This window comes from Triplophysa dalaica, chromosome 25 (genome assembly GCF_015846415.1).
Source record: "Triplophysa dalaica isolate WHDGS20190420 chromosome 25, ASM1584641v1, whole genome shotgun sequence".
Taxonomy (NCBI): Eukaryota; Metazoa; Chordata; class Actinopteri; order Cypriniformes; family Nemacheilidae; genus Triplophysa; species Triplophysa dalaica.
In genome coordinates this window covers 15,080,041-15,105,588 of record NC_079566.1, presented here as the reverse complement: position 1 = coordinate 15,105,588, position 25,548 = coordinate 15,080,041, and the positions used below count along the sequence as shown (strand labels likewise).

The window sequence follows — 25,548 nt, the reverse complement described above, 5'->3', positions numbered from 1 at the left end:
AAAAACACAATGATAACATTAACAATAAAACGATAACAATAAAAACATGATTTTTTAATTTCTTTTAAAACGGGGTTATCTCGTTTTTGAACCAAACTCTTCATATATACATGTGCACACACAAAATATGTATTTAAAAATATCTAAAACATTTGTATGTATTATACTTATTATATAATCCCAAATGTATTATTAATAATTTAATAATTATTGTTTTAAATTATATAAAATGACGATCTTTTTTATAGTTTTGCCCTCAACGCTAACAGGCCAATCACAGCGTTCGATCCCGCCTCCCGAAGTGACGCACACTTCTATATAAAGTAACGCCCCGCCCCCATTCGGCCTTTTCCGTTCACTCGCGTATCTAAGCCTAAGGTGCTCGGTCCTTCTTACGAAGCTAAGGCCTGTGAATCCGGCGACTAGCACCGTTAAAATTAGGCATCCACGTCTGAAACATTAACCCACTGAAAGAACAATGGCATCTGTTTCCGAGCTGGCTTGTATTTACTCAGCTCTCATCCTCCACGATGATGAAGTTACCGTCACGGTGAGTATGAGGCGGGAGTCGCTCTCCGGTCCCGAGCGCCATTGACATCCGGGAGACTGACGCTACGACACCCGCATATATTTAAATGATGATGTTTTAATGTCAGTTCGCTGATTGCTTGGCCGTGTTTGTTTTGTATATGTGAATTATTCGCTGGTTTTGAACTATACAAGTTTTTTTAAATGAGTTTGCATGAGTTTGGTGACTGCACAGGAATGCATTCAAGACACACGTGTTTTTTTCAAAGAAATGTTTTACACATTATACACTTAAACTTATGATTTTTATCAGTTTTAACTTATGACTACAAAATACAAAATAATAGTAAAAAATAATAAGTTACCATGGTATAGTGATGCTACTTTGTTAACTAAAGAGATCGTGCAAGGTACCATGAGGTGACCAGTGTTTTATTTTCTCAGTTTTCATTCTTAATATTGGTCATGGTTTAATAAGAGATCTTGTGAGGTTTGGTATTGTGTTGTTCTTTGTGTTTGATGTGTTTCTGGTTGTGTTTCACAGGAGGACAAGCTCCACGCTCTCATCAAGGCTGCTGGTGTGACCATCGAGCCTTTCTGGCCCGGTCTTTTCGCTAAGGTGTGTGTCACCTGTCTCTTTATCTTACACACAGTTATTGTCAAAATAAACGTGGTTTACGTTAAGTGTTTGAAATCATTCAGTTTTCCAGTTCTTAAAGGGGTCATATGGCGTGAATCTGTGTTTTTGCCCATGCATGCATCAGAGATTTAATATTGCAAAAATGGAAGTGTCTATTTAAAAGCGAATGTTCACCCAAACCTACCTGAAACGCCTTGTGTAACCACACCCTCACAAATCTACATCAGTTGGTGGTATGATTTGAGCAAGACCGCTTAAATGTATACCCAAGTAAGGTGGGCGTACCAATCAGTATACTTGAAGAGGAACCTGATGTTCCAGATATGGTAAGAGCCATTGATGGAGAGAGTTCGGCCAACGGCAGTCTAAACCGCTGGAGCGTCACGTGATTCATGGTTTTCTCTTTAAATGCTCTATCATTAAATTGCTTTTGTCTTTAAATTGGTTAGTTTACCTCAGTTGGTCTGTTTAGTCGCAGCTACATGCGTAACTAGTAACTTCTAGGAACTATTGAGAGCCTCCATGAACCGCCATTGCTGTGAAAAAAACTTCCATTGGAGTCAATGGAGTTGATGCGACTCTCTCTTTCAATGACTCTGCTTTACATTACACGCTTGCAGTATTCGACCAATCACGAAGCACCGATTAATTTGGCAAATCTTAGCACACCTCGCTTTTCAGAGCAACGAGGTTTGTAAAAAAATTCGCGTTTCTGAGAGACAGGCCAAAGAAGAGAAATAAACATGCTCGTTATGTGGAAAATGCAGCGTTTTTGTACCTAGAATTGTGTTTACGCATTTCATTACATCTAAAACAAACGAAAAATGGCATATGACCCCTTTAAGTGTGTTGTTTCTCTATTATATGTTAAAGCTCAGATGCTCTTACGTAGGTTCTGACACCAGTGTTGTCTGTTTGTTTGAGTGATGTCATTTCTCCTGTGTTCAGGCTCTGGCCAGCGTTGACATCGGTAGTCTGATCTGTAACGTTGGTGCTGGAGGCGGAGCTGCTCCTGCCGCCGCTGCTGCAGGAGTTGCAGCTGCTCCTGCAGGAGATGCACCAGGTAACTGCTCCTGTTTATACTGGCGTGTGTTTACTGTCGGAAGGTTTTGGCGATGGTTTCCAGCTTTGAGTTTCTAACCTTCTTGTTTGTCTTGCAGCCAAAGAGGAGGCGAAGAAAGAAGAGAAGAAAGATGAGTCTGAGGAGTCTGATGACGACATGGGCTTCGGTCTTTTTGATTAAATCAGTTCTTTTAATAAAAAAATGAAACTGTCAATACTGTGTGTATATTGCTTGGGTGGAGGGGTTTGTAAGATGTATAAGAGACTGACAAACACATGATGTCTTGGTTGAAATCTCTCTGCGTGACTTATAACCGGTAACTGTGGATGCTTTGACATTAATCTCAATGAACCTCAAAAAAAACGTGTACTGGACTTGTAACTGTTCATCTTATGATAGTTGGGTGATGCCTCAAACAAAAGCTATTTAGCAGAGTAAAGGATCTGCAGGGACCGTTCACAAACTATTGAATTTAACTTTTTATTATTGGTAATTCTCAAGTGTGCATGGTTGAAAAGCAGATTGAGCAATTATAATATATTCTGGACATAAACATCATTTGTTTTGTAAATTATATGTTTTGCAATATCTTCTAGCACAAAGTTATATCTAATTTACCAGGTACACTAAAATTGTTTAAAAAAAAACATACTGAAAGACCATAGTTGTCCCTTAGCTTCTGTATGTGTTGAGATGGAGAATGTTTGAGTACGTGGGACTTTTATCTGGACTACTTCCTGTGGTCAAAGGTCGTTGCAGTAGCAGGTGATTGTTATGTGATTGTTACTTTATTAATTTAGATATAAATTTTATGTCACACTTGGTTCTGTAGATACTTGTAGATTTGACCAATTAAAAAAAATGTGATAAGTCTCATTTATATTTCGCCTGTCAGTTTTTGAAAATTAAAATTGCGTAAGATTTCATTTAATTAGTTATAGTATAAAATAACACATCAATATATGTTATTATAAAAATGTATGATAAAGGTCAATACACTTTAGAATCAAGAAAATTTACCTCAGTTCAAATATTCGAAGAGCGGGAAAAAAAGACGTTACCGTATTTCAATAGATATATAGACTACGGTGGCTTTATATGATAGGAATTGTAATAGTCTTAAAGAGATTTGAGTTTACTGTAGACTCAAGAGCACTAAAAATAACAAGACTTAATCATCATGTCATTTTTATAAATCAGTAAATGTTACTTATCATTACCAGCGGATGGCGGCAGAACACAACGCAGTACTGCGCGACAGATTACGATATTTTTCACATCTACTCTTCAGATTCACAGCTGATATCTGCCAAACTCCGATTTTAAAGGTATAAGAGAACGTTTTGAAACACTCAAAATATTTTATAGAAGTTAGTTTCCACGGATTCATTCTCCTCAGCTACAAACGGACACACTGAACAGGTTATGAGTCTCTGTAGGCTAAACAACGAAAACAATGACATTATGATTCTTTATCAATTATGGTCACATTTGGGTTAGGATTAAATTCAATTATTTTGGTATTAAAAGTGTATTTAGTTATAGATAGACAAAAATGTATCTGCTGCCTACATATTTTAGCATGAGTTGTGTATTCTCTGCTGTCCCAGATAGCACAATCCATCTGGCTTACGTCTATTTGACGTCTGCATTTACATCTGCAATACATAGTTTGCTCGTCTGAAATACGTCCCAGGGACGTTTGAACGTCTGTAATACGTCTGCTGAAGATCTGCTGCGTAAAAACATCTGCTAAACAGCTTAGAAAGAGCACCTTTACATCCTTTCTAAATCATAAACATATTACAGACATCTTCTAGATGTCTATATGACGTCTGACAGCAGACATCCCCGAGAAGTATTGCAGATGAGCAAACTATCTATTGTAGATGTCTTGCAGATGTAAATCCAGACGTCGAAAGATGAAAGCCAGCTGTATGTGTGCTATCAGGGCTCTGTCTTTTCTTTAAACGTAACTTCTGCTGTATTATTTGACACTTTGGTTTCAAAACATCTGTAAAGAACCACAGCATTCATGTATTCTTGATACAGATCAAGGCTTCAGGAGTTGTGTCCGGTCATTAGCACATTGTCGTTCATCTGTACTGTTCTGAAGGCTTTGTCATTTATCTTCAGAAGTTTTATGTTTGACATTGTGTGTGTTTAACAGATGTAAAGAAGACCTCACTGTACCCAGAGATCTGCTCTTATAAAGACGTAAGCAAATCTTGTGACAGCACATGTTTCTGTTCTCTGATACCCAGTCGAGTAGATGTCAGATGTGGCTTTCTCACTGTGCAGGGGTTCAGTCTCAGAATAGTTATTTTCCCAAAAGATAAGTCACACCCCAGAACACAGATAGCACAGATTCTCTCACCAGTCTATTACACCTCCATCGTACTTCTGTTCCAATCCTTTAACACACAGTTAAGGACTACCAGTGGTGTGTGTGTTCAAGTTTGGCTATACTTTTTACAATGACATACCCCAAAAAACATGCCAAATCATGCTCAGTCTCATAATGTTTTTAGTTTCCAAGGGGGGTTGGTTCACGGGTTTGGAGAAACTCCTTATAAAACATGCAAACACACCATGAGTGTGTTCAAATGCATTTACTGAAGCAGTGAGACCTTGCTGTGAGTCAAGCATTCAAATTTGAACTTGTCGCAAAATTTTATATTTATGGTTTTATTGACCTTAAACGTTTAATACCAGTCTTTGTTTTAAATACATTCTAGTAATAGTCTACTACTTTACGCCTGTTGCGTCCGGTGTATACACGGTGTAATGCTTCAATTTTGTATACTAAAAAACAGTTTAGCTCACAGCAAATGCACTCTTTATCCATTTGGATAAGATCATCTTCCATGTGCATGAAGTGACGTTTCTTACTTTTGGTGAGCTTGCACGGGTACTTTTGTGTGCCTTTTTTACTTTTGTGACTATTTCTTATGTGTCATATAGACTTGCCATCAGAACTTTGTCTGGATGCCACTTGCTAGTCACCACAATGACGCAATGGAGTCTAGAACTCTTCGCACAGTGCCAAGACTTCAAGAAGAAACAGACAGATGTACAAAACCCTGGACTGTTAGCTACAGACACCATCAGCCTGCTGCAGGAGAAAGGTATGATTACCCATAAATGAATATGAAGAATGACATGGTATAAATGTAATACTGCATCTTATTTTTTGTTTTTTGAAGTCATCCATCCATCCATCCATTTTCTACCGCTTATCCGAACTACCTCGGGTCACGGGGAGCCTGCGCCTATCTCAGGAGTCATCGGGCATCAAGGCAGGATACACCCTGGATGGAGTGCCAACCCATCGCAGGGCACACACACTCACTCATTCACTCACGCACTTTTTTTGAAGTCATATGAGTTCAAATACAAATTCTTTATTGTCATATGCACAGTTCTCGGTATAATGACATTCTTATTTAGCTTTCCCCTGCGCTTAATTCTTAGTATTTAAAGGAACAGCTCAGCCAAAAATAAAAAGTCAGCCATTACTCCCCATTATGTGGTTAAAAATATGTAATGTAGATGAATCTCTCTTCAGTGGAACACAAAAGAAGATATTTTGAGGAATGTCTGAGTGGTTTTCTGTACACACAATGGAATTCAATGGGGGTTCAGTGTTGTTTGATGATCAACATTCTTCAAAATATCTTTCGTGTTCTGAGGAAGAAAGAAACCGGTTTGGACATGACATAATGGTGAATAATGATAAAAGCATTTTACACTTTAAGTATCACATCTTTGAATATTTAGGGCAGTTTTGGTGTAGAAAATCTGATTAAACATTAACTTAATTAAGACACATTCACCGCATGGTTAAAAATTGTCAATTTTAATGACAATTATTTTGATACAAGAAAATACTGTACAAAAATCACCCATATGTAGCTATATTTTACATTACAATATTATGGATTGCAACAATTCACACATCAAATTGTTTTTTTAAAAACCCATACTGAAAAAGAAGTTTCCCCTTAGCTTCTGCTATGTGGTGTAATAGAGGACGTCCTGTAAGGGGGACTTTTATCTGGCCCACTTCCTGTGTGTAAAGGTTGTTGCAGGTGATGGTTAATCTGAGGGATGCGTGGTGAGTTTTTCTTTATTCATTTTGCTAAATCGCATTTGATTCAGTGGTGTTGCTCTGAATATGTTTACCAAACTTTACGATAAAAGGGGTCTAATTTAGAATTCCTAAATTTCCTGTGGCAGCTGTGTGGTCAGTTTTTGAAAATTAAAATGTCTTCAAGCTTCCATTTTACTGGTTATAGCACAACATTACATCAATATATTTTATTAAACATTTTTTTTATAAAGGTCAATACAACTTCAAATCAATACAAAATCAAGTTTTCTTAAGGTTTCACGCCATAACATTATAAAAAATAGGTTTCAATAGCAATAAAAATGATTTTATTCATCTTTGATTTCATAATCTGGTCTTGAAACTATAAACCACATAGACGTAGCCCTGGTTCTCATAATTGAAACACTTGGTTTACATTTGAGTTTTGGCTCACATTCAACACCACTGTTTATTTTCAATGTGATAATTACTTCATCGACAGGTTGGTATTGTATCTTCGCCATTGCATAAAGTTCACAAGGAATCCAACAGCCGCATAGCCACCGCACACATTGACTCAGTATGTGAAATACAGTAAACGCTGCAATCGTTTGAGCATCTTTCCCTATTTCTGTTATAACGTTACGACTGGATCTTGGGCTGGGAAGCAGTTTAACAGAAGGTCACGTCCAAAGTGCGCACTGTAGTTGAATTATAACAAGGTCAAACGCTCCAGTGTGATCACGAGCTGTTGGTGCTCTAATGTTCATTTAGTTGACTGTTTATACTGTTTAAACGCACCCAGTTCCATTTTAAACAAAAGGGCATAAATTCCCTAATCTGTGTTTTAATTAAGAAACAAACAAATGTCATGTCAATATTTTGGAGAAACTTCCAGAGAATGTATATCTTAAACAATAGTCTACTTTTTAAAGTATGAGTGTATTTTTTACCCCATTGAAAAATGTTTTTTCATATTTTATGCTTACATCTTACTAAATGTAGTTCTATAAAACACAGTTTTGGACTGAATTTAACCTCTGGTTCTGCAGAATGCTGTAGGTCTGTCATAACCGGGGCCATCAGGGTCAACAGTTCAGCCCTAGAGGGGCCACCATCTGCTCTCATTCAGTTAGACCGTTTATCCCACTGTGCTCCTGATGTTTAGGAATATTTCACACCCAAACATTTTATAACTGCTCGCCAGCGATTTATTGAAATAAAAAAGATTAATTATTTAAAATAAACTTTCTGGAGTTTTGTCGAAGGGTAATTCCGGTCCCTCTTATCACCCGTTTGGGCTTTATTTTGCACAATAATACCTCTAACTTCTGTCTCAAAATGTGTGTGCTGAGCGTAGTCGTGTTATCCAGGTTGGGGGTTATCGAGTGTGTTGCGTTCAGTCTCTGGGGTTACGGAGAAGTAGCATCCCTGGTTCCCCAGACTCCTGGAGCAATGGAGGGATGTTGTTTTTCTTATTTTCCAGCGGTTTGGACCCTATTGGGACATCTAAATCTGTTGGACGCTCCTCAAAGTGCCAGTGCATTGATTTCAGCCAAGGCGACTTTCCAGCTCGCCGGCTACGGACAACACACTCCCTGTACGCACACACACACATGAATGTCTTCGCACATTTCACTGGAACTTGTTTGTGGTCATGTCAGAAGCTTTAGTGCTGCAGTGTGTCTCATGGGACAGCCACAGGGGGGCGCTGGTACTGAACTACGCCCTTCGACCCACCGTTCTGATCCAGAATGATGAGATAGTTTGGACTTTTCAGAATCTATGTGGCTGGGTCTACTGTATAGCAGTGGGTCTCAGCTTCTGGGTCGTGCCCCAAAAATGGGGTCGTGGTCAGCAGGGGAAACAAAAGAATAGAATAAAACTAAGCGTGTAATCTTGCAGCGCAAAACTATAGTCATAAATTGTATCATTTTGTTGTTGCCTCTGTGTTAAATCAAACAATTCATTAGTCGCTTGGTAGCATGTTAAATTTAACACATGGTTTGACCATGAACACTATTTAAACCATTGGTTTGATATAGTTTTAATTAAGTAGCCATAGTTTTAGGGATTTATCTGTAGAAAAAACATAGTAGCCACAAATTTATTGTGGTCTCGCAAAAAAACCCAGAGTAGATAAACTATGGATATTCACACTGAAAAAATTAGGTTACTATGTTTTTACCATAATAAAATCGTGGTATATTACCAAAGGGTCACTCCCTCCTTCTTTAAAAACTAAGAGAGATGTTAAGAAAACTAAAGAAATATAGAGATATAAATAGTTTTTAAAAGACACACAATGAGGCCGGAACACAACCCAAATCATCAAATCCACTTTATTAAATCCACTTTAATATTAAAACACTTCAATGTTTGATTTTAAAGATGCTTTTGCATCTTACATGTCGGGTCTCATTTGATGTCCAGTGTATGTGTCCAGTATGTGTGTCATGCAAAATGTATGTGCGTTAGTGTTTGGATTGTGTGTTCAGGTTGGTCTCCAGCGGTGCAACCCGGACCCTCCCTTGACGGTGAGGGGTGTCTAAAATCAATTCAGTGTTAAGTGCAGGTCTGAGCAGGGGACAGATTCAGGCCCCACACTGTTATTCATGCACCACTGACGCAGATACTACAACCACACACACACACAAATACAACTGGACAATCTGTGTGATCACGACCCGACAAAATACACCTGACCTCAGATCTGACTAAATCAGAGAGCCTTAATTTAATCATCAAGAATAAATCATCAAGATCATGCAGTTTGATCTCCTTCTGTATGATTCAACACGTTCTTGGATTTATTGTAAATAATTTGCTCGTTAAAATATGTTCATTAGTAATTTGTATTTACGTTACTTCCTAAAACCATTTTCATGTCAGTTAATGCTGATGTAGTGAAGGTTTTGACAGGGGTTTGTTGTTTTATAAAAGAAAGGTCCCCTTCAGAAAATGGTGAACTTGACCTTTGGCCTTCATGTCCCTATCAAAAACTCTTCTCATAAGCATGTGCTGGTGTTTCGAGATGACAGGAAATGTCCCACAATACATCACAAAGCATTGTATTAAGCTCTTCCTTCATTCTGGTGCAAAAGGCCATTTTTCTCTGAAAAATTCTGTCATCGACCGCCTTGTGTCTTGTCAAAACTTTCGTTTCGTCTGCAGAACATAAGATACATATTTTAAAGAGCGTTGATAACCGAACAACATTGAACCCCATTAACTTCCGTTGTATGAAAACAAAACCGCTGAGATATTTCTAAAAATATCTTCTTTTGTGTTTGAATAGACAAAGAAAGATAACTCCGTCACACGTGCCATTTCATGTTGACTCAGTTGAAATCATATGAATAAGCCTAATGATAATGTGCATATAGTGAATTTGATACCAATTTTTTTTTAAACTGTGTTTTAATTTTTTCCCTAGAATCCTCCGATGCTTGGATCTTATCCGCACGGCTTCAAACAGCCCCAGTGCATGTCAGAGTAGTCTTGAGTGAATGTTTGGAAATCCCTTCAGGTGTCTGATAGCTCAGGATGAGAGCGTCATGTCTCTGTCTGCTCGTTCACATGCAGAGCGGAGGTAAAGTGTCTATTGATTACTGTTGTTTGCTGCAGTAATGCCTGTTAGTCTGCGCACTCCATTGACTTGTTGTAAAAGAGCAAGTCCTGTCCTCCCAAAGCTCATGTGTGCGTGTGATCCATTAGCTAAACCAACCATCAGACATCCTCCAGGACGATTCATGAGGAATTCCCTCACATAACACCAAGACACAGGGATCAGACTTTCCTTTAGAGGTGAAAAAATCAAAAGCAAAACACGTCTGACACTGTATGTCAGGAGGTTGCATCATGTATTATTTTCAATCTGACCAATGTTTTAGAAAACCTTTTTGGGAAAGGCATGAATTATTAAATCAGGATGTAAAACTATATAAAAGAGTAATTTGTCTGCTTTGATGAAGTTGAGGAAGTGATCACTGTGATACCAGCTTGCGTCAGCCATTTTCAATTTTGTCATCAATTTGGAGAAATGGTCAAACGTGACATACCGAATGATAAACATGACTTTTACAGATCTATCAGAGGTCTAAATGTAATGATTATTTAGTTATTTGATTAAATGAATGGTGTTTACCACCCTGAGACTATTTCTAACTGATTTTTGGGTTCTTATTTACAGCTTAATTTCAAGAGATATGCAGATAAATTAAGTATAAACTTCACGTTTTTGTCCCATGCACTTGCCATCACCAAATTTTAAAACTGAATATATTTACATGAGCAGCTCACTTTTAATCTGATCTGAGATCTGTGTGTTTCTTCAGTCAGGGCTTGTTCCGTTGTGACAGATCAGTTCTAGTTCCTTTGAGAAGGCCTGACATCAACAGTAATATATCTGAAACTGCTCGTGAACGCGCCGCTTCTCTGCCATCAACAGCCGCCCGCCGCGCGCGTCCGCGCTCTCCAAGACGCAGATGCTCGTCACCGGCAGGAGTTCGTACACGCTGCGCGGGGCGGGTCGCGGTGATCCGGTCTGGGATTCGCTGACACGGGTGGTGAAGGAGCACGGAACATTTTTAGCCCCGCTACCCCCATCAGTACCCCCGCCCGGGGCAGATGATCTCCGCGCCATCAGGAGCTCAGCATCATTAGAAGGTGTTAATTGGAGTTAGTCGGAGTCTTCGCTTTCTGTCAAGAAGTCTGACAACAGAATTCATTAGACTTAAAAATACCGCGGCATCGAAATTAATTCAAGAGGGATTGTGAGCTGACAGACAGAGCCAAGCTCCGAAAGGGGCCGATTCTCATTACGGATGCCAAATCCGTGGCCCATCTCTCGTGCGTCTTGCTCAGGAAGTTTATCATATTTTATTTGTAATTTCACACTCAAATTGTGCTTCTTCCGAACAAGACAGCAGGAAGGAAATCATTTGCCACCTGATTAAGAAAATTTCACGTGTCAACATTTTGGTCTTCGCTTTTAAAATGGAGCGTGTCATAATGATCCCCTAACTGTATTCATCTACATAAAGAAGCTGATATTAAAATAGATTTTGTGATCCAGTTTAACGTCCTTTTACAGCCCGATTTTCTTTCAGTATCCCAGATGCATAGGTTTTATAAAATAATAAAATAAAAACAAACCATTTTAAAGTATGTCCTAATTTATCTGTTGTTTCAATCCGTGGAATATGCACAAACGCAACCGTAAATTATTATAGAAATATGAGTTCGATTTAAAGAGTGTTGAAACATCAAATTCAGGGATTTATTTAGCACAAAGTATCAAAAAGTACCGTTCCTGTTAAGGTAAACATCATAATTTGGTGCTATTAACATATTTTTATTCTGGACGTTTTGTTCCGTTGCGCTTTTACGCGAGATAAAGTACTATTTCTCCCGATATAGATGTTAATGTGTTTGGCAGTTAAGGAAAAAACGTGTTACTTTTATTGAAAACGGAGAAAATATTTGGCCATAAACAGAAGTGAAGAGAGCAAATGAGGAACTGAAGTCACAGCGCGTTAAACTTAACCTGAAATCTCTCCATCATCCAAAATAACTTCGGAGAAAATACTGTTAAACGCCGGAGTAAAACTCCTGCTCGACACTGTTAATATTTCAGATAGAGAACAACGAAATGCACTAAATTAAATTAGGAAACAACAGTGGTGCGTTTACGGTTTGACGAGAAGATAAGATTCATGATTCTCAGAAGAAAACACAACAGTAACAACCAATAGATTCATTTTCAGTGTAACATTTCGATATAAATGTGATTAGAGAACATTGTTCGTTAAAAATAAATACATATAAATATTAAAGCAAAACTATTTTGCATTTTATTATATCACGTGAATTTAAATGAATTGTAATTAATTGATGGTTTGACATTTAGATTTGGTTTCAAATTTGCCGAATGAAAACTAGTTTTTTGAAACGAAGACAATTTGACTGTTTAGCAAGGATGCAAAAAACATTTACAAAAATATGATGGAGAGATGGATGAAAATATTGCCATGTTAAAGGATTATTTATTTCCATCAAATAAAACGAACTGTTTTCTAATAAATACATTTTCAAACATATCGAATTACAAATTAGAACTTGATAAAAGAGCTGCATGTGAACAAAAATGTAACGCAGAAAGTATGAAAAGCACATTTTATTCCACCTTTCATAACAGTGCCATGAGAACATTTGTACAAGACACATCACAATCTAAAGTGCACAAATACTGTACAACAGAGTCTTAAATAAAAGAGAAAAAACACATCAGGTTTCATAGAAAAATAAGATTAAAAGCAGAATTTAAGGGCATGCTTTAAAATGAAGAGAAATTAAAACCCCAAAATGTTTCACAAATAAGCAAAAACTGAACAAGCACGGGGCACAGAGCTTTGGCACCTGCAGGTTAAAAGGTTCAAAACACAACATGGGTAGATCACTTCAAACAAAATATGATTGAGAGAGAGAGAATTGATAAAGGATCTGAATCACCATCTCAGTCTTTAAGGGCTCGTATAGAAGGCATAATAACCCATTGCTTTATGACTTTCTTTGTTATACTCCTCTGAGCTCAAGTCCTCGCACTTTATAGTCGGCGAAGCGTCTGTACTCGAACCTCCAGGTGAAATGCGCCGCCGCTTGCACACCATAGCGTATCCGCCGCTCTCCAAGGACTCCACCGCCTTGAGGGCCGGCGGGGTCTCCATCCAGGAGCCCGAAGATGCAGCCGCCGGGGCCGCCGTGGAGCTCTCGTCCTGTAGCTTGTCCTTAGAGGAGAGCAGGTCGTCGGAGTATGCGGGAGGACTCGGCCGGGGCGACCAGGGCAGGCCGGTGGTCATCTTCCTCTGATACGAACTTCTGCTGCTCCATCCGGCCGCCATGGAGGCGAAGGCAGAGTCGGGGTAATAGCCCAGTGCGTGAGGGCTCTGCAGGGGCAAGGGCTTGATGCCGTAGGGCAGCAGGCTTGAGGCAGAGTACTCGCCGTCGTAGGACAGGTCCAGTTTGGTGGACGCTCCGCTTTGCTGGACCGGGCCCACGAACCAGCGCTGGGCGGCGGCCGAACTTGCGGCCGAGTCTTCGCTCTGAGGGGACAGTAGGCCGTTGGTCTGCGGCACGGCGCGCTCGCTGCCGTAGAAACGGTGGTTTTGCGGCAGGTTGTTCACAAACTGGTCTTGGAAGAAGGGCTGCATGGCATAGCGGGCGCCGGGTACAATCTGGTGTGACCGTGGAGAATCAGTAGGAGAGGGGGTCAGTCTGTCGCTTTCTGGAGCTGTGTACATCCTGAGAGGAAAACCACAGGATTAGAGAAAGACAATAAATTCAAATCATTAATTCAAACTGGTACAGAATATAACAGAAAATACAGAAAATGAGGAAGGGTTTATGCGAGACAGAATTATCATTGTAGAACTGTATAATGTAATGCCTGTGTTGTTTATTTTTAAGGCCTGATTTTGAAATTAATTATTAAGTTGGCCGCGTACGTTTGTGACACGCTTATGAATTCAACAATTTATTTATTTAACCACGAAGACTGTTTTGAATATAAAATAGGCGTCTGTATCATTTCGGTTTGAAGGCGTGCAGAAAAGTGGCGGTTGTCTGGAAGACACTTACGAATCATAATTATCTCTGAAGCCTTTAGCGAAGGGGTTGTGGTCGATCTTGAGCTGTGTGATCTGCAAATACACAAAACACCAGGAGCTCAGAGCAGCACAAAAAAGCAGAAGTGGCTGCATGGAACTGTGGCTTCAGGTTCTGCTTACGTCTGTGTTCTGGTAAGCGGTAACAGCGATGAACTGGTTCTCAGGGAAAGTGAAGGTTTGTGTTTTGGCTTCGCTGCTCATGTCCTCCACACCATCCTCTGTCACCTCCACGATGTGCAGTCGCGGCTGGTACTTATGCAGGGACTGCAGGACGATCATCTGTTTTAACACACACACACGCATAGCATGAGTGTATGTGCAGTTTATGGCCAGCGTTTGCAGTTAGACAGATAGATGCACGGAGGTGTCAAAGCCACACAAAAGACCTCTGAACTGACTGGAAGTCTACACAAACACACACACACACACACACACACACATACACAACCCCTGACATATACACTTTTATCTGCACTTAAGAAGGCACCAGAAGCATCAGTTCACTGCTTTAGAGTTCTACAGTATTATTTAAAGGAACTGACTTCACCTGTGGGGTTACTTTAATATTTTTTAAGCTTGGAAGCATCTTACATTCTGTAGGATGCTACAGAGCATTAGAAAAATTCAGCTTGTAGCCATTACGCAAATATAAACACCCTACATTATAGTTATATATATTTATACCATACCTGGGTATTGTTGTTGTTTGCACCCTTGTTGTTGGTCAGTTTCAGTTTGCCAAATGATATTTCTTGTCTCATCCAGTGTGCGCCTGTGTTTGGGGATTCTGGGTGAACATAAACTTTGTTTCCTATAGATAAAATATACACACAGAATATTAACGTTTTGGGTTAATATTAAACAACAATCTTTTGTGCTTTAATTATCCTGCATGAAAAACACATCGATAATGACTAAGAACTATTTATCTATAATAATTTTAATAGGTGTAGAAGAATAACACATCCACCCCCACGTGTTTTGAAGCCTCATTATGTGTATGAAAGATGCAAATCGCTCAGGTTGTATGAAACTTCTTCACATGAAACATTGCAAACACTCATTTTTAAACTCAATGACAAGATCTAGTGTGAAAAATGTTGCACGCTACAACAGTGAAAATGAAACGTGAATTATCGCATAATAGCCTAATAAACATAGCGATCCATAAAAGTAATGCACATTTTTGTTTATTTAGCTATAAATTAAAATTCGTATAAATTCGTTCGTTTTCGTTTTTGCATGTTTCTTTAACAATTAATATTAATTTAAAATTATTTTGATTTTAACATTAATTGTGCCAAAACTAGCTATTAAACATTTAACAAATTAGTTTAGCAAAACGGCATCAAACGAAAATGTTGGTTTTAGTAAAAAATAATAAAACAATTTTATATTTTATTTTACAAACATTATTCGATTATAAAGTCTCCTCTAGTAACCAACACATATCGTTTTTGTATTACAATTGTTCAAACAAATGTTGCGGGGAAACACATATTTCAAGTCACAACAATAAATCACACAGTCATCATGTTAATTATTTCCACGTTTTCTCTCGAGTTTTTTTCTCACCTTGCATGTTATTGTCCGCTTTCCCACAGGTGACCCATTTTCCTCCCTGAAACCTCCAGTGGTTCGGGTCGGCCAGAACAACCTCCACAAACACATTATAATGCGCCGTCAGGTTCAGTCCGGTAATATTAAAACTCAGGAAGGGAAACATTCTCCTGCGAAATAAAAATGAAAACGAAAATTAATAGAAACTCAAGACATTAAAATATTTTATTTTATTTATGCACAGCTTCACATTAATTTCGTGCTCACATTTTAAGTTCAAAATGATTATACATGTAGGCACTGAATTACTGTCCTGTGTTCAATTGATATATTTGACTATTAAGTCAACTTGTTTTACTCTGTTTTAGTAGGCTAGCTGAACTCACGTACCTGCCCTGTTTGGTGATGATCATCTCCGTCTGATGGCGGTGAAATTTCAGCCACAGGGGTCTGTTACACAGATAAACCTGCGCCCTCGCCGCAGAGCCCGAACCCGGGATGGGCATCGAGCTCAAACCGGATCCCGGTCCGGGATAAGACGGGTAGAGGCACCCGGGACCCTGTCCGAACTGATAGCCGCTTGCAAACTGACTCCGACTGGCGCACACGGCGGACGAGAAGCCGGCGGGTGGAAGAACCGACCCGTAATGCAGAGACGAAGAATACCTGGAGCCGTTAGAGCCGCTGTACACCGACCCGCTCTGACCCCCGTACGGGAAGAGAGAGCACGGATTGGTGACGTCGGAGCTCGGTTGGCTTGACGAGATGAAATAGCGATCAGTGCCCAGTTCGTCGATGTTGTACCGGCGCGCGCTGGAGAGGTCATCGTCCCCGCTGGAGATCACGGGAGAACTTTTCCTCGCGTCCGGGGCCGACGCTTTATTCCCGGGGAAGGACTCACTCTCAGCCTCATCCAACAGCGCGGTCCCACCGCTCAAGAACTTCTTCTGCTCGGGTTCCGTCCGATCCATCTCCTGGAAGTCGATGTGGGTTGACCCCGGGCTGTTATTGGTGCTCTCTGAAGACGTGGACAGGTTATAGAAGGTTTTGGGTAAGTTGACAGATGCACCAGGGAGGAGGCTTTCTAACTGCATGCTTCAGTTAAGGGATATTGAGATGAGGATCAATCGAAAGAAGGCCCAGATCAATAAGCAGATCACACTAGGAAGCGGCACCGTGCGCCCCTCAGCTTGACCTCTGATGCGACACCTCCGAATTTTCGACTCTAATCTGTGAGTGACAGAGGGGTTCGAGAGAGTTTATATATGATCTCACGAGGGGGGCGGAGCATCGGCCATTCCTGCGCTCTGCCCCTTCATTTTTAATTACATGTAGTCAACAGTAATTTGCATATTCTTAAAGAGCGTCCATTTTATTCGAACGAAAGACGTTCCAGTATTTTAAAGAGAAAAGCTGTACCAAGAGCCAAAAGTGGTTTTGTAGATTGATGTCGTTTTTTATATGGCGCAAATAACAGAATCGTCCTGAATTATAGAATTTTGTGAGAGACGAACAAACTCTATCCAGTCAATTCATTATTCGGAAGAGAAACATCCATAACTTCACATTTAAAATATTCAACCAAACATGGTTATTTATTGTTTTTGACAAACCAAAGTAAATTTGTTCAGATTAAAAACCTCGCACGGCATTAAATAATTCGTTTCCAGGAAAATAATGAGCGCTAACTCGAGGCTGACCTCGAACCCATTTAGCGACCTTTAAAGTGTCTTGACACCATTCTCTGAAAACAAAACAATTACCGACCGACCCGAGAACAGTTTGATTTCAATACACTTGAACTTGGCTACCCAAAACATTAAAAAACGATTAAAAATGAATCTACTTACCACAGAAATTTCGATACTGGCATGCTGAGAGAGTTTCTCAGGTGAATGGTGAAGAGTTCAGTCCCGGGTCAGAGTGTTTGGGGTAATCAAGCCGCACGTGCGCGGGGCATTTCTACCTCCTCCGCCGGATAATTGCCTCTTTTCTTCTCGTCGCGCCCGAGATGTTGGCGACAATAGACTATCGTAAGTCCTGTTTGCTTGTTTTTCTCATTCATACGCATGGACCTTCAGATTTAAGTTAGATTTTTACGTGACGTTGCCTAAAACATTTCCCCTATGAAAGACGTTTTATGTGTTTGTGTGTCAACCCTGTGCCCTAGTGTGTATTTCTAATTGAAAGTGTCTTGTGGCGTCTAATTTTAGCGTTTATTCGAGTCCAGGGATAAACAAAAAGTGCTGGAGATTGTTTTGAGCGCGTGCACATCAAGGAGGTGAGAGGGGCGCGTGCGCGCATCACCTGAGGCGCTCGGAAAAAACCTGCGCCAATAATACCAACAAATATAGCCTGTTCAAAACTATGTTTACTTTAAATTTATGTCAACCATATATTTAATAAACGCTGTTAAGAATAATTTAAAACGGCATCGCTTAAATTCTCAAACCCAAAAAAATATTTGAATGTAAAACGTGGACGGGTCTACGCGATTCTTTACTAATTCAATCTTTTTTAAACAGCGTGCATTTATGTAGTATTTTTTTTTTATAAAAGGTTCAAACAAGAACATTTATTCGTTGCTGTTAAACGTGCATCTTAAATGAAAGCTCTTAAAAAAGCGAATTACAGTTTAAACAGGAAGGATGTATTTATCAAAAAGTCTTGACGATGCAAATAATGTGCTAACACGTTTTCAAAACGAGAAAAAAAACACACCAGGTCAACAGATGGAAAAACAATTGAGCCCCAGTTCACCATAAGGTAATATGTGATTGTCTTGATCATCAGGCGGTGGTAATAAAAAAAAAGAGAGGGGCGGGGTAGAATCCCACCCGGATCAACCCCTTTCCAAGCTCAGGGAAACCGGCCAATTATTTTTCCGTGTGAAGGAACCGGTGATAGTGAAGGAAGAGACAGCCGGGAGGGTTTATTTAAACCCTTCAGTTGCCTAAACTGATACATCTGATACGAGAAAGAAAGAAATGGGCAAATGACCACAAAAAGTCTTCCTAATATTTAAGATGAGAAGAAGACAGAAGTGATCTGACCGGGTGTTACGATGGCCGGGTGGTGATAATGGTCGGTTACCCGGAAAGGGTCACCCGCTCAGCCTGAGAGCTCTTTAATGAAAAATGCCCACCGGGTGTTCCTGCTTCATCAAACCCATCCGCTGATTCTCTTTAGCTCTTCATTGTAATTAATATTCTTTGATGACAGCCGTGGGCCCGATGACACGTTAAGAAGAGTCTTTTATACATGTATTAAGTCACAAATTGTGACTTATTGAATATATTATAAAAAAAAATACAAATGTATTCACATTAAATGACGTTTATCTCATTGGCCATTTTTTAAAGGTGTTTAACCAGGAATAAAGGATTTGACCTCTTTGCTCGGACTCTGATGCTCTCGTGTGGAGGAAAACGGGAAACTCTTCTTAACCCCAAATATGTAAGTTTGACTCCGTCATTATGAAAAAAATATCAATAATTGAAATGTGCTTCAGATGATGATTTGTCCCATGTTGTCACCTCTCTCTCAATCCAACGTAGTCGTCGTGTTACATTTCGAGATCAAATCACGGTCTTAACTGATAGGAAGAGAGGTTGTGAGGTAAAGACGATCCACACAAAGCACCTGAGAAACACACACTCTCGCAGACACACACAGGACTGATTATGCGTTCTCACCTGACAGATCCCGGGTCCCAAGTGCCTTGTAGTTTTTAAGGTGTGAGATTCACAAGGATTAGCTCCCAGCTAAGAGGAATACTGAGTTGAGAACGATTTCTCCGTGCAGAATACAGATCTCTGCGTGATCCACGATTCGCTGCTGAAAGAAATAAACTTTCAGATGATTAATTCAAGCTGCCGTCCAATTAAAAGTGAAAAGACTTAAAGAATGTCATTCGGTGTACTTTATTGCTGCGTTTAGGCATCGTAGTATTTATATATTTAAAAACATAAAAGTGTGTTAACTGTATCTGTGTTTCCAGACAGCGTGTGTGCAAATGTGTGTCATGTGTGCGTATGTGCATTTGCATGTGTGCAATTCAGAGATGTGAGAAGAATTTGGGGAAAAGGGGCTAAAAATCTGTGAAGAGAGAGGGAGGGGGGCTGGAACTCAGCTGGAAACTGATTGGCTGCCAGCCTGAGGAGGAAATAAGAATCTGCTGTCCTCTCCGGTCTGGGACCTCTGCGACCAGGCGCAAGATGTCAGGCGGCGTCCCAGAGGGGCCGCCGGCATCTCCCCGACTCTCCTCTGCTCCAGAGCATCTATCTCATTGTGTATTGACTCAAAATACCACCCAGTCTATTAACCAAATATTTCCCTCCCTCCTCTTCTGGAGAGAACCGTGTGGATGAGGGTCACTCAAAATCAATACGGTGCTTTTAGATGGGGCAGATACATAGGGGACAGTTAAAGTCTTAAACGTTCTTTTAGTCACTCTCAGAGGCTTTGAGAGAGATGACGGATGAGTTGAGATTCTTCGCGATGCTCACGCAGACTCAAACCCTCGCACGTCTTTCATTTACAAAGCGTGAGGATTTCGCTCGCCGTGATTCATGGAAATGAAAATCTAGTTAACACACAGTGGTTTGGAATTGTTAATTACACGATCTGAAAGTAAAAATAGAGACAATCACTGAAGATCTCAATGTTTCTCTTAAAAACATTCTGACACATTTTATGCATCATGTGACTGCGATAATGCACATTTCAGGGCTCATACAAACACCCTGAACTATAAAGTTTAAAATCAAGTATAAGTGGTTATTTCTCACATTGAGGGTTAGTGATTTGAACACACCTCCAATCGCTTTTCGTATTACATTTTATGTGTGCTACCTTGAAAAAGGTCATTTTTAACATTTGATCGTTTTTTTTTTCAGAAGATGTGTTTGCTGGATGATAAAACACCGAAGAAGGACCTGAACCACATCTAGAGAGCAGACGATTGGAGGTGAGCTTTTTTGATTTGGGCCAGTAATCAGCCACCCAAATTAAAAAAACAATAATAATTTTGTTATTAATCTTAAAACATTTTTACTGGTCACGATGGGCAGCCGTCCAGGGCCAGGGACTTTGTCCTGTCACGTCATGACGCCGCGAGTTCACCCGACGTGACAGCAGAATTCAGCGTGTGCCTTGAAGTGGTACCATCACACACGCTAAATGTTCTAGGCGTGTATCATACCAGGGTCCTGTCACTGAGGTCAGACCACAGAAAATTTTTTACCCCCTAACAGATGTCAATACCTTGTTAGGCTGACCTATCGAAACACGGCACCTCGATGTAATCGATAAAGGACTCCTAACACGTTTTAAGAAAACATCTCTGGCTGACGCTTTAATAAGACACGATCGCTTATGAAATAAAAACGACATCATTTGAATAATCTCACGGCGCACCGTTATGTTTTACAGCTGTTTTCACAGACGACTGCGTAAAAACTCCATAAAACAAGCCGTAAAACCGCAGCGCTCTTGGTCACTAGAGATATCCTTGCATTATTTGAAGTCTTCACCGGTGTGTCTGTATCTCTCTTGAATTCAGGAAACCTCGAGGTGAAATAAAGTTGACTTACAGCACTCACGCACAGATTCATTCCAAGTGAGGCTGAAGTTTACGTTTCCTCGTAAACCCGCTCCCGTCCTGACCCGTCCGCCGTGTTCTGTGACCACCCATAAAAGCTGGAGAACGATCAGGGTGACCCCTGGTGGCCAGAGGTCAGGGGCTGCACGACGGGGTGGAGGAAGTCTTACCATATTGTTGTCAGAGTCCATAAGCAGCAGAAACACATGAAAGAGACGCATTCCTGCTTTATGATGCGATCTGGCCGCTGTAGCCTTTGCTGGGTTCTAGATTCATGAAGGCCGTTGACAGGATTAACAGCGTACGTCTCATTAGAGAATACCGGCGCTGGAACCCGCCGCAGGAGGCGAGCTGAGAAACCCAGCCATTAGAAGACGTTCAGTACAGGCTCCTGCGCTCATCTGCATGTTCCTCGTTTATCTCCTGCACTTACCTGTTTTTTTTTTGTTATCTGCGCTCTTGTCTGCTCTGTCTGCACTCTCGTCTGCGCTGTCTGCGCGCTCTTTTTCTTTCTCTCTTTCTCTGTCTGCGTTCTCACCTGCACGCTTTTGCTGTCTGTACTGTCATCTGCTCTTTCTGACTCTGTCTGCATTCTCTCCTCCACTGTCTGCACTCTCATCTGCTCTGTCTGCGCTCTCTTATTCTTTCTCTCTTTCTCTGTCTGCATTCTCTGCTGCTCTGTCTGTACTCTCGTATGCTCACTTCTTTTCTTCGTCAGCAGTCTGCTTTTCTGTTCAGTCTGAACTCTCATCTAATCAATTTCAATTAAACTTCAAGGTACTTTATTCGCATGATTGCGTGTTCTTACAATATTGCCAAAGTATCAAACATATAACACAAGACATACAATAAGTACCAACATTAAAGTGAAATAAAAATAAGGTGTTACGTACAGGATGAAATATGGAGTGAAATTAAAAATAAAATGTATGTAAATAAACCGCTTGATCCATACTCTGGTCTGCAATCTCTCTTGCTCTCACTGTACTCTGGTCTGCACGCTGCACTCTTGTCTGCTCTCTCTTCATTTACATTTGCATTTATTCATTTGGCAGAAGCTTTTATCCAAAGCGACTTACATTGCATTATACCAAACATTTCTTTTTAATTATGTGCAATCCCCTGTGATCGAACCCATGACCTTGGCATTGTTAGCGCTATGATCTAACTTCTGAGCTTCAGGAAAGCTGATATCTTAAATCTTGTCTGAACTCTCATCTACTCTTTCTTCCCTTGTCTGCACTCTTGTCTGCTCTACCCGCGTGCTCGTCTGCTCTGTCTGCACTCTTGTTTGCTCTCTCTTGCCCTGTCTGCGCTCTTGTCTGCATGCCCTCTGCACACTTGTCTACTCTCTCTTGCCCTGTCTGCACTCTCATCAACTCTTTCTTCCCCTGTCTGCACTCTTGTCTGCTCTACCCGCGTGCTCGTCTGCTCTGTCTGCACTCTTGTTAGCTCTCTCTTGCCCAGTCTGCGCTCTTGTCTGCATGCCCTCTGCACACTTGTCTACTCTCTCTCACTCTATCTGCACTCTCATCTACTCTTACTTCCCTTGTCTGCACTCTTGTCTGCTCTACCCGCGTGCTCGTCTGCTCTGTCTGCACTCTTGTTTGCTCTCTCTTGCCCTGTCTGCGCTCTTGTCTGCATGCCCTCTGCACACTTGTCTACTCTCTCTCACTCTGTGTGCACTCTCCTCAACTCTTTCTTCCCCTTTCTGCATTATTGTCTGCTCTCTTTCACTCTGTCTGCACTCTCATCTACTCTTTCCTCCTCTGTCTGCACTCTTGTGTGCTCTCTGCGCACTCTCATCTACTCTTTCTTCCCCTGTCTGCATGCTTGTCTGCTCTGCCTGCGTGCTCATCTGCTCTGTCTGCTCTCTCTTGCCCTGTCTGCGCTCTTGTCTGCAGGCCGTCTTCACACCCGTCTGCTCTCTCTCACTCTGTCAACACTCTCATCTGCTCTGTCTGCACTCTCGTCTGCTCTGTCTGCATGCTTGTTTTCTTTCTCCTCTGCTCTGTTTGTACTGTTCTGTCTCGCATGGTCTGCTCTTATCTGCACTTTTTCTGCGCTCCTCTCGGTCTTCTGCGCTCTTTTCTTCATCTCTTCTCTTTTCCTCCTCACAGTCGCTCTTTAAAGAGATGGATGTGTGTACTTCACTTCAGCAGTCATTGAGTATCAAGTGCCCTTCACAGGGGCTGTTTGCTGCCTGTCTTTTCTATAAATAATCTTTAATGTCAAGTGACCCCTGAATGTTTTCTCTCTTACACAAACTCAAAACAAATGTATGTTTATAAATAACAGTTAATGATCTGCAAGATTTGTACAACTTTGATGTTGTTCGTTATTGAAACACGTCTGTTTTTATTGTATGATACATTTTGTGTGGTGTTTTCCATGCTTAGGACGACATGACGCCAAATGAATTTGAATTTCATTTAAACCAAATCAGCATTAGAAGTGTAGTGTTCAATCCAAACCACGTTTGATTTAATACGGATTGTGTTTTTGACGGAAACACAATAAAGCGGGTGGATTAGACATGCGAGGCAGCAGCCGTATGCACAAATGCAGATTGCGGATTGAACATTCTGTGGGTTTGAACGTGTCGATGCAGTGACTTCAATCTGATGTGTGTGCCGTACTCAGTCAGGGGAACCGGACCCTCACACCACATATAATAACATGACGAAACACACGGGTGACTCCTCTGCATAATGCTCTTAAATAACCTCAAACATGAGCAGTGTATGTGTGATGCCTCTGGCTTTGTAAAGATGCTTCGCAGGTCTTTATCTGATTCTGGTTAGTTCTCGACCTCTGACTGACCCGGGAAGGGTCTGATCACGGCCTGCCGGTGACCCATTTCTCGCCTCCGATATCTACTCGCATATCGACCGAGGCTGTAGGATGGCAGGTGCTAAAAGTTTGACAGCGTGGACCAGAGATACATGTTTGGTAAGAAGAGCCGGGAAGATGTGTGTGTGTGTTTCTGGTTGTGCTAGTTGCATAAAATTGAAAGCTTACTGTTTAACGAAAAACTACGTTGTCATTTTTCTAGTACTGTTGCTTTTAAATCATACACTCAAATAGATTTTCAAATACTTTTTTTAAGTATAAACTTTGTCTCAGATGCTTAGTTCCTTGGGAGAAATAAAAACGGCTGATTTAAAAGAAAATGACAGAGCTGTCAAATCTGATGAATGTGTGGAGAATTGTTTGAGTTCATACTGAAAGTGCTTGAGATCTCTAGAGGAGACACGTGTGAGATTATTCAAAGATCTCAGAACCTTGAGACTCAAAACGAGAGATTCAAGTGATCTTGTTTGTGGTGGTTATTTAGCATCATTATTCCACATTTTTGAGTAGCAAACGCTTAAATGTTGCAGTTTGAATTGCCACAATAATACATCACACGTCACACTGAAAATGAAAGGTCGAGTCTGGTGCGTTACATTGTGGGATACAGTAAAGCGTGCAGTTCGTTTCGGTGGTATACTTCACGCTTCTGCGAGTATTGTTGCTAATCCAACAGAAGCTTATTCTTAAAATATTGTCAAGACGAAAATGTGTGTGTTTCTTTGAGAAAAATGTGCTATTTGGCAGTGTATTTAATGTTATCCCTGTGTGTGTGTATGTGGTGGACGGGTCGCCCATGCACTTTAGAGGGTTCACGCGGTGACTCCTGTGCGCCGGCCGCAGACGGCCCACGAGTGTGTTACTCTGGAACAAGCAGAGCTTTTATCACTTCTACTCTGACTCACAAACTGCATTTGGTCGCTCTGTTTCTTCAGCAGACGCAGTTTTCCGCTGCAGTTCAATGCAGGAACAGCCGCATGCAGACGTCTCTGTGAGTCAGAAGTTTTTACACCTTTCTCTACAAATGATACACAACACACACACACACTTTCAGTTTACTCAGGCATACGCTGCTTATGTTGACATGTTTAGTGCTTTAAATCTGACCTCACAGAGAGAGCAAGAGAAATCACACGATCCCGTCTGTCTGTCATCCACTTTCATTCTCTAGATACAAAATCAACGTCTCACCATTTCTCATATCACTTTTGTTTAAAGGGATGTATGATGTTAATTTAAATAGTTGAATTCAAGAGACGTGCTGCATTCATTCATCTTCCCAAATCCAGCTTTACGCGCAAAATATAAAACGTCCCACATCATTTGCTATGAACATAAAATAGGTATGGATTATCCGTGGAATGTTTATATTGAGCATCACGTTCATTTCTTCAGCTCTTTGTTGCAGGCCTGTTTTACTTGGCAGAGTGCTGATCTTTGATGAGGAGGCTCAATATTGAAGGTGCAGGCCAGAAGAGGTCTGTGTATTTATCTGAAATGGTGTAAAACAGTCTGGACGGGCCGCCTGTCGACTGGACTCAG

The 25,548-nt window shown here is 40.7% G+C and overlaps 2 protein-coding genes and 2 long non-coding RNA genes across 6 annotated transcripts; 3 read left to right on the top strand and 1 right to left on the bottom strand.

The window, feature by feature from the left end:
- Nucleotides 1-347: 347 nt before the first annotated feature.
- Nucleotides 348-2,445, top strand: rplp1 (ribosomal protein, large, P1). The gene is made up of 4 exons (XM_056740838.1): nucleotides 348-550; nucleotides 1,073-1,147; nucleotides 2,117-2,231; nucleotides 2,329-2,445. The coding sequence occupies exons 1-4, from the start codon at nucleotides 479-481 to the stop codon at nucleotides 2,409-2,411; spliced, it is 345 nt and encodes a 114-aa protein (XP_056596816.1). The 5' UTR covers nucleotides 348-478; the 3' UTR covers nucleotides 2,412-2,445.
- Nucleotides 2,446-3,328: 883 nt separating this feature from the next.
- Nucleotides 3,329-11,484, top strand: LOC130415267 (uncharacterized). Of its 3 annotated transcripts, XR_008905900.1 has the most exons (6): nucleotides 3,329-3,559; nucleotides 4,402-4,448; nucleotides 5,196-5,359; nucleotides 5,438-9,916; nucleotides 10,042-10,131; nucleotides 10,662-11,484. It is a non-coding gene; the product is annotated as an uncharacterized LOC130415267 (long non-coding RNA). The 3 variants fall into 3 exon arrangements; XR_008905901.1 differs by lacking the exon at nucleotides 10,042-10,131; XR_008905899.1 differs by having other exon boundaries at nucleotides 10,042-11,484.
- Nucleotides 11,485-12,379: 895 nt separating this feature from the next.
- Nucleotides 12,380-17,688, bottom strand: eomesa (eomesodermin homolog a). The gene is made up of 7 exons (XM_056740834.1): nucleotides 17,402-17,688; nucleotides 15,942-16,781; nucleotides 15,567-15,721; nucleotides 14,681-14,802; nucleotides 14,112-14,270; nucleotides 13,963-14,024; nucleotides 12,380-13,626 (listed from the first exon to the last, which is right to left on the bottom strand). The coding sequence occupies exons 2-7, from the start codon at nucleotides 16,643-16,645 to the stop codon at nucleotides 12,849-12,851; spliced, it is 1,980 nt and encodes a 659-aa protein (XP_056596812.1). The 5' UTR covers nucleotides 16,646-16,781; nucleotides 17,402-17,688; the 3' UTR covers nucleotides 12,380-12,848.
- Nucleotides 16,472-25,135, top strand: LOC130415269 (uncharacterized). Its single transcript, XR_008905902.1, has 4 exons — nucleotides 16,472-16,602; nucleotides 18,914-19,007; nucleotides 20,450-20,520; nucleotides 24,942-25,135. It is a non-coding gene; the product is annotated as an uncharacterized LOC130415269 (long non-coding RNA).
- The last annotated feature ends 413 nt before the right edge of the window (nucleotides 25,136-25,548 follow it).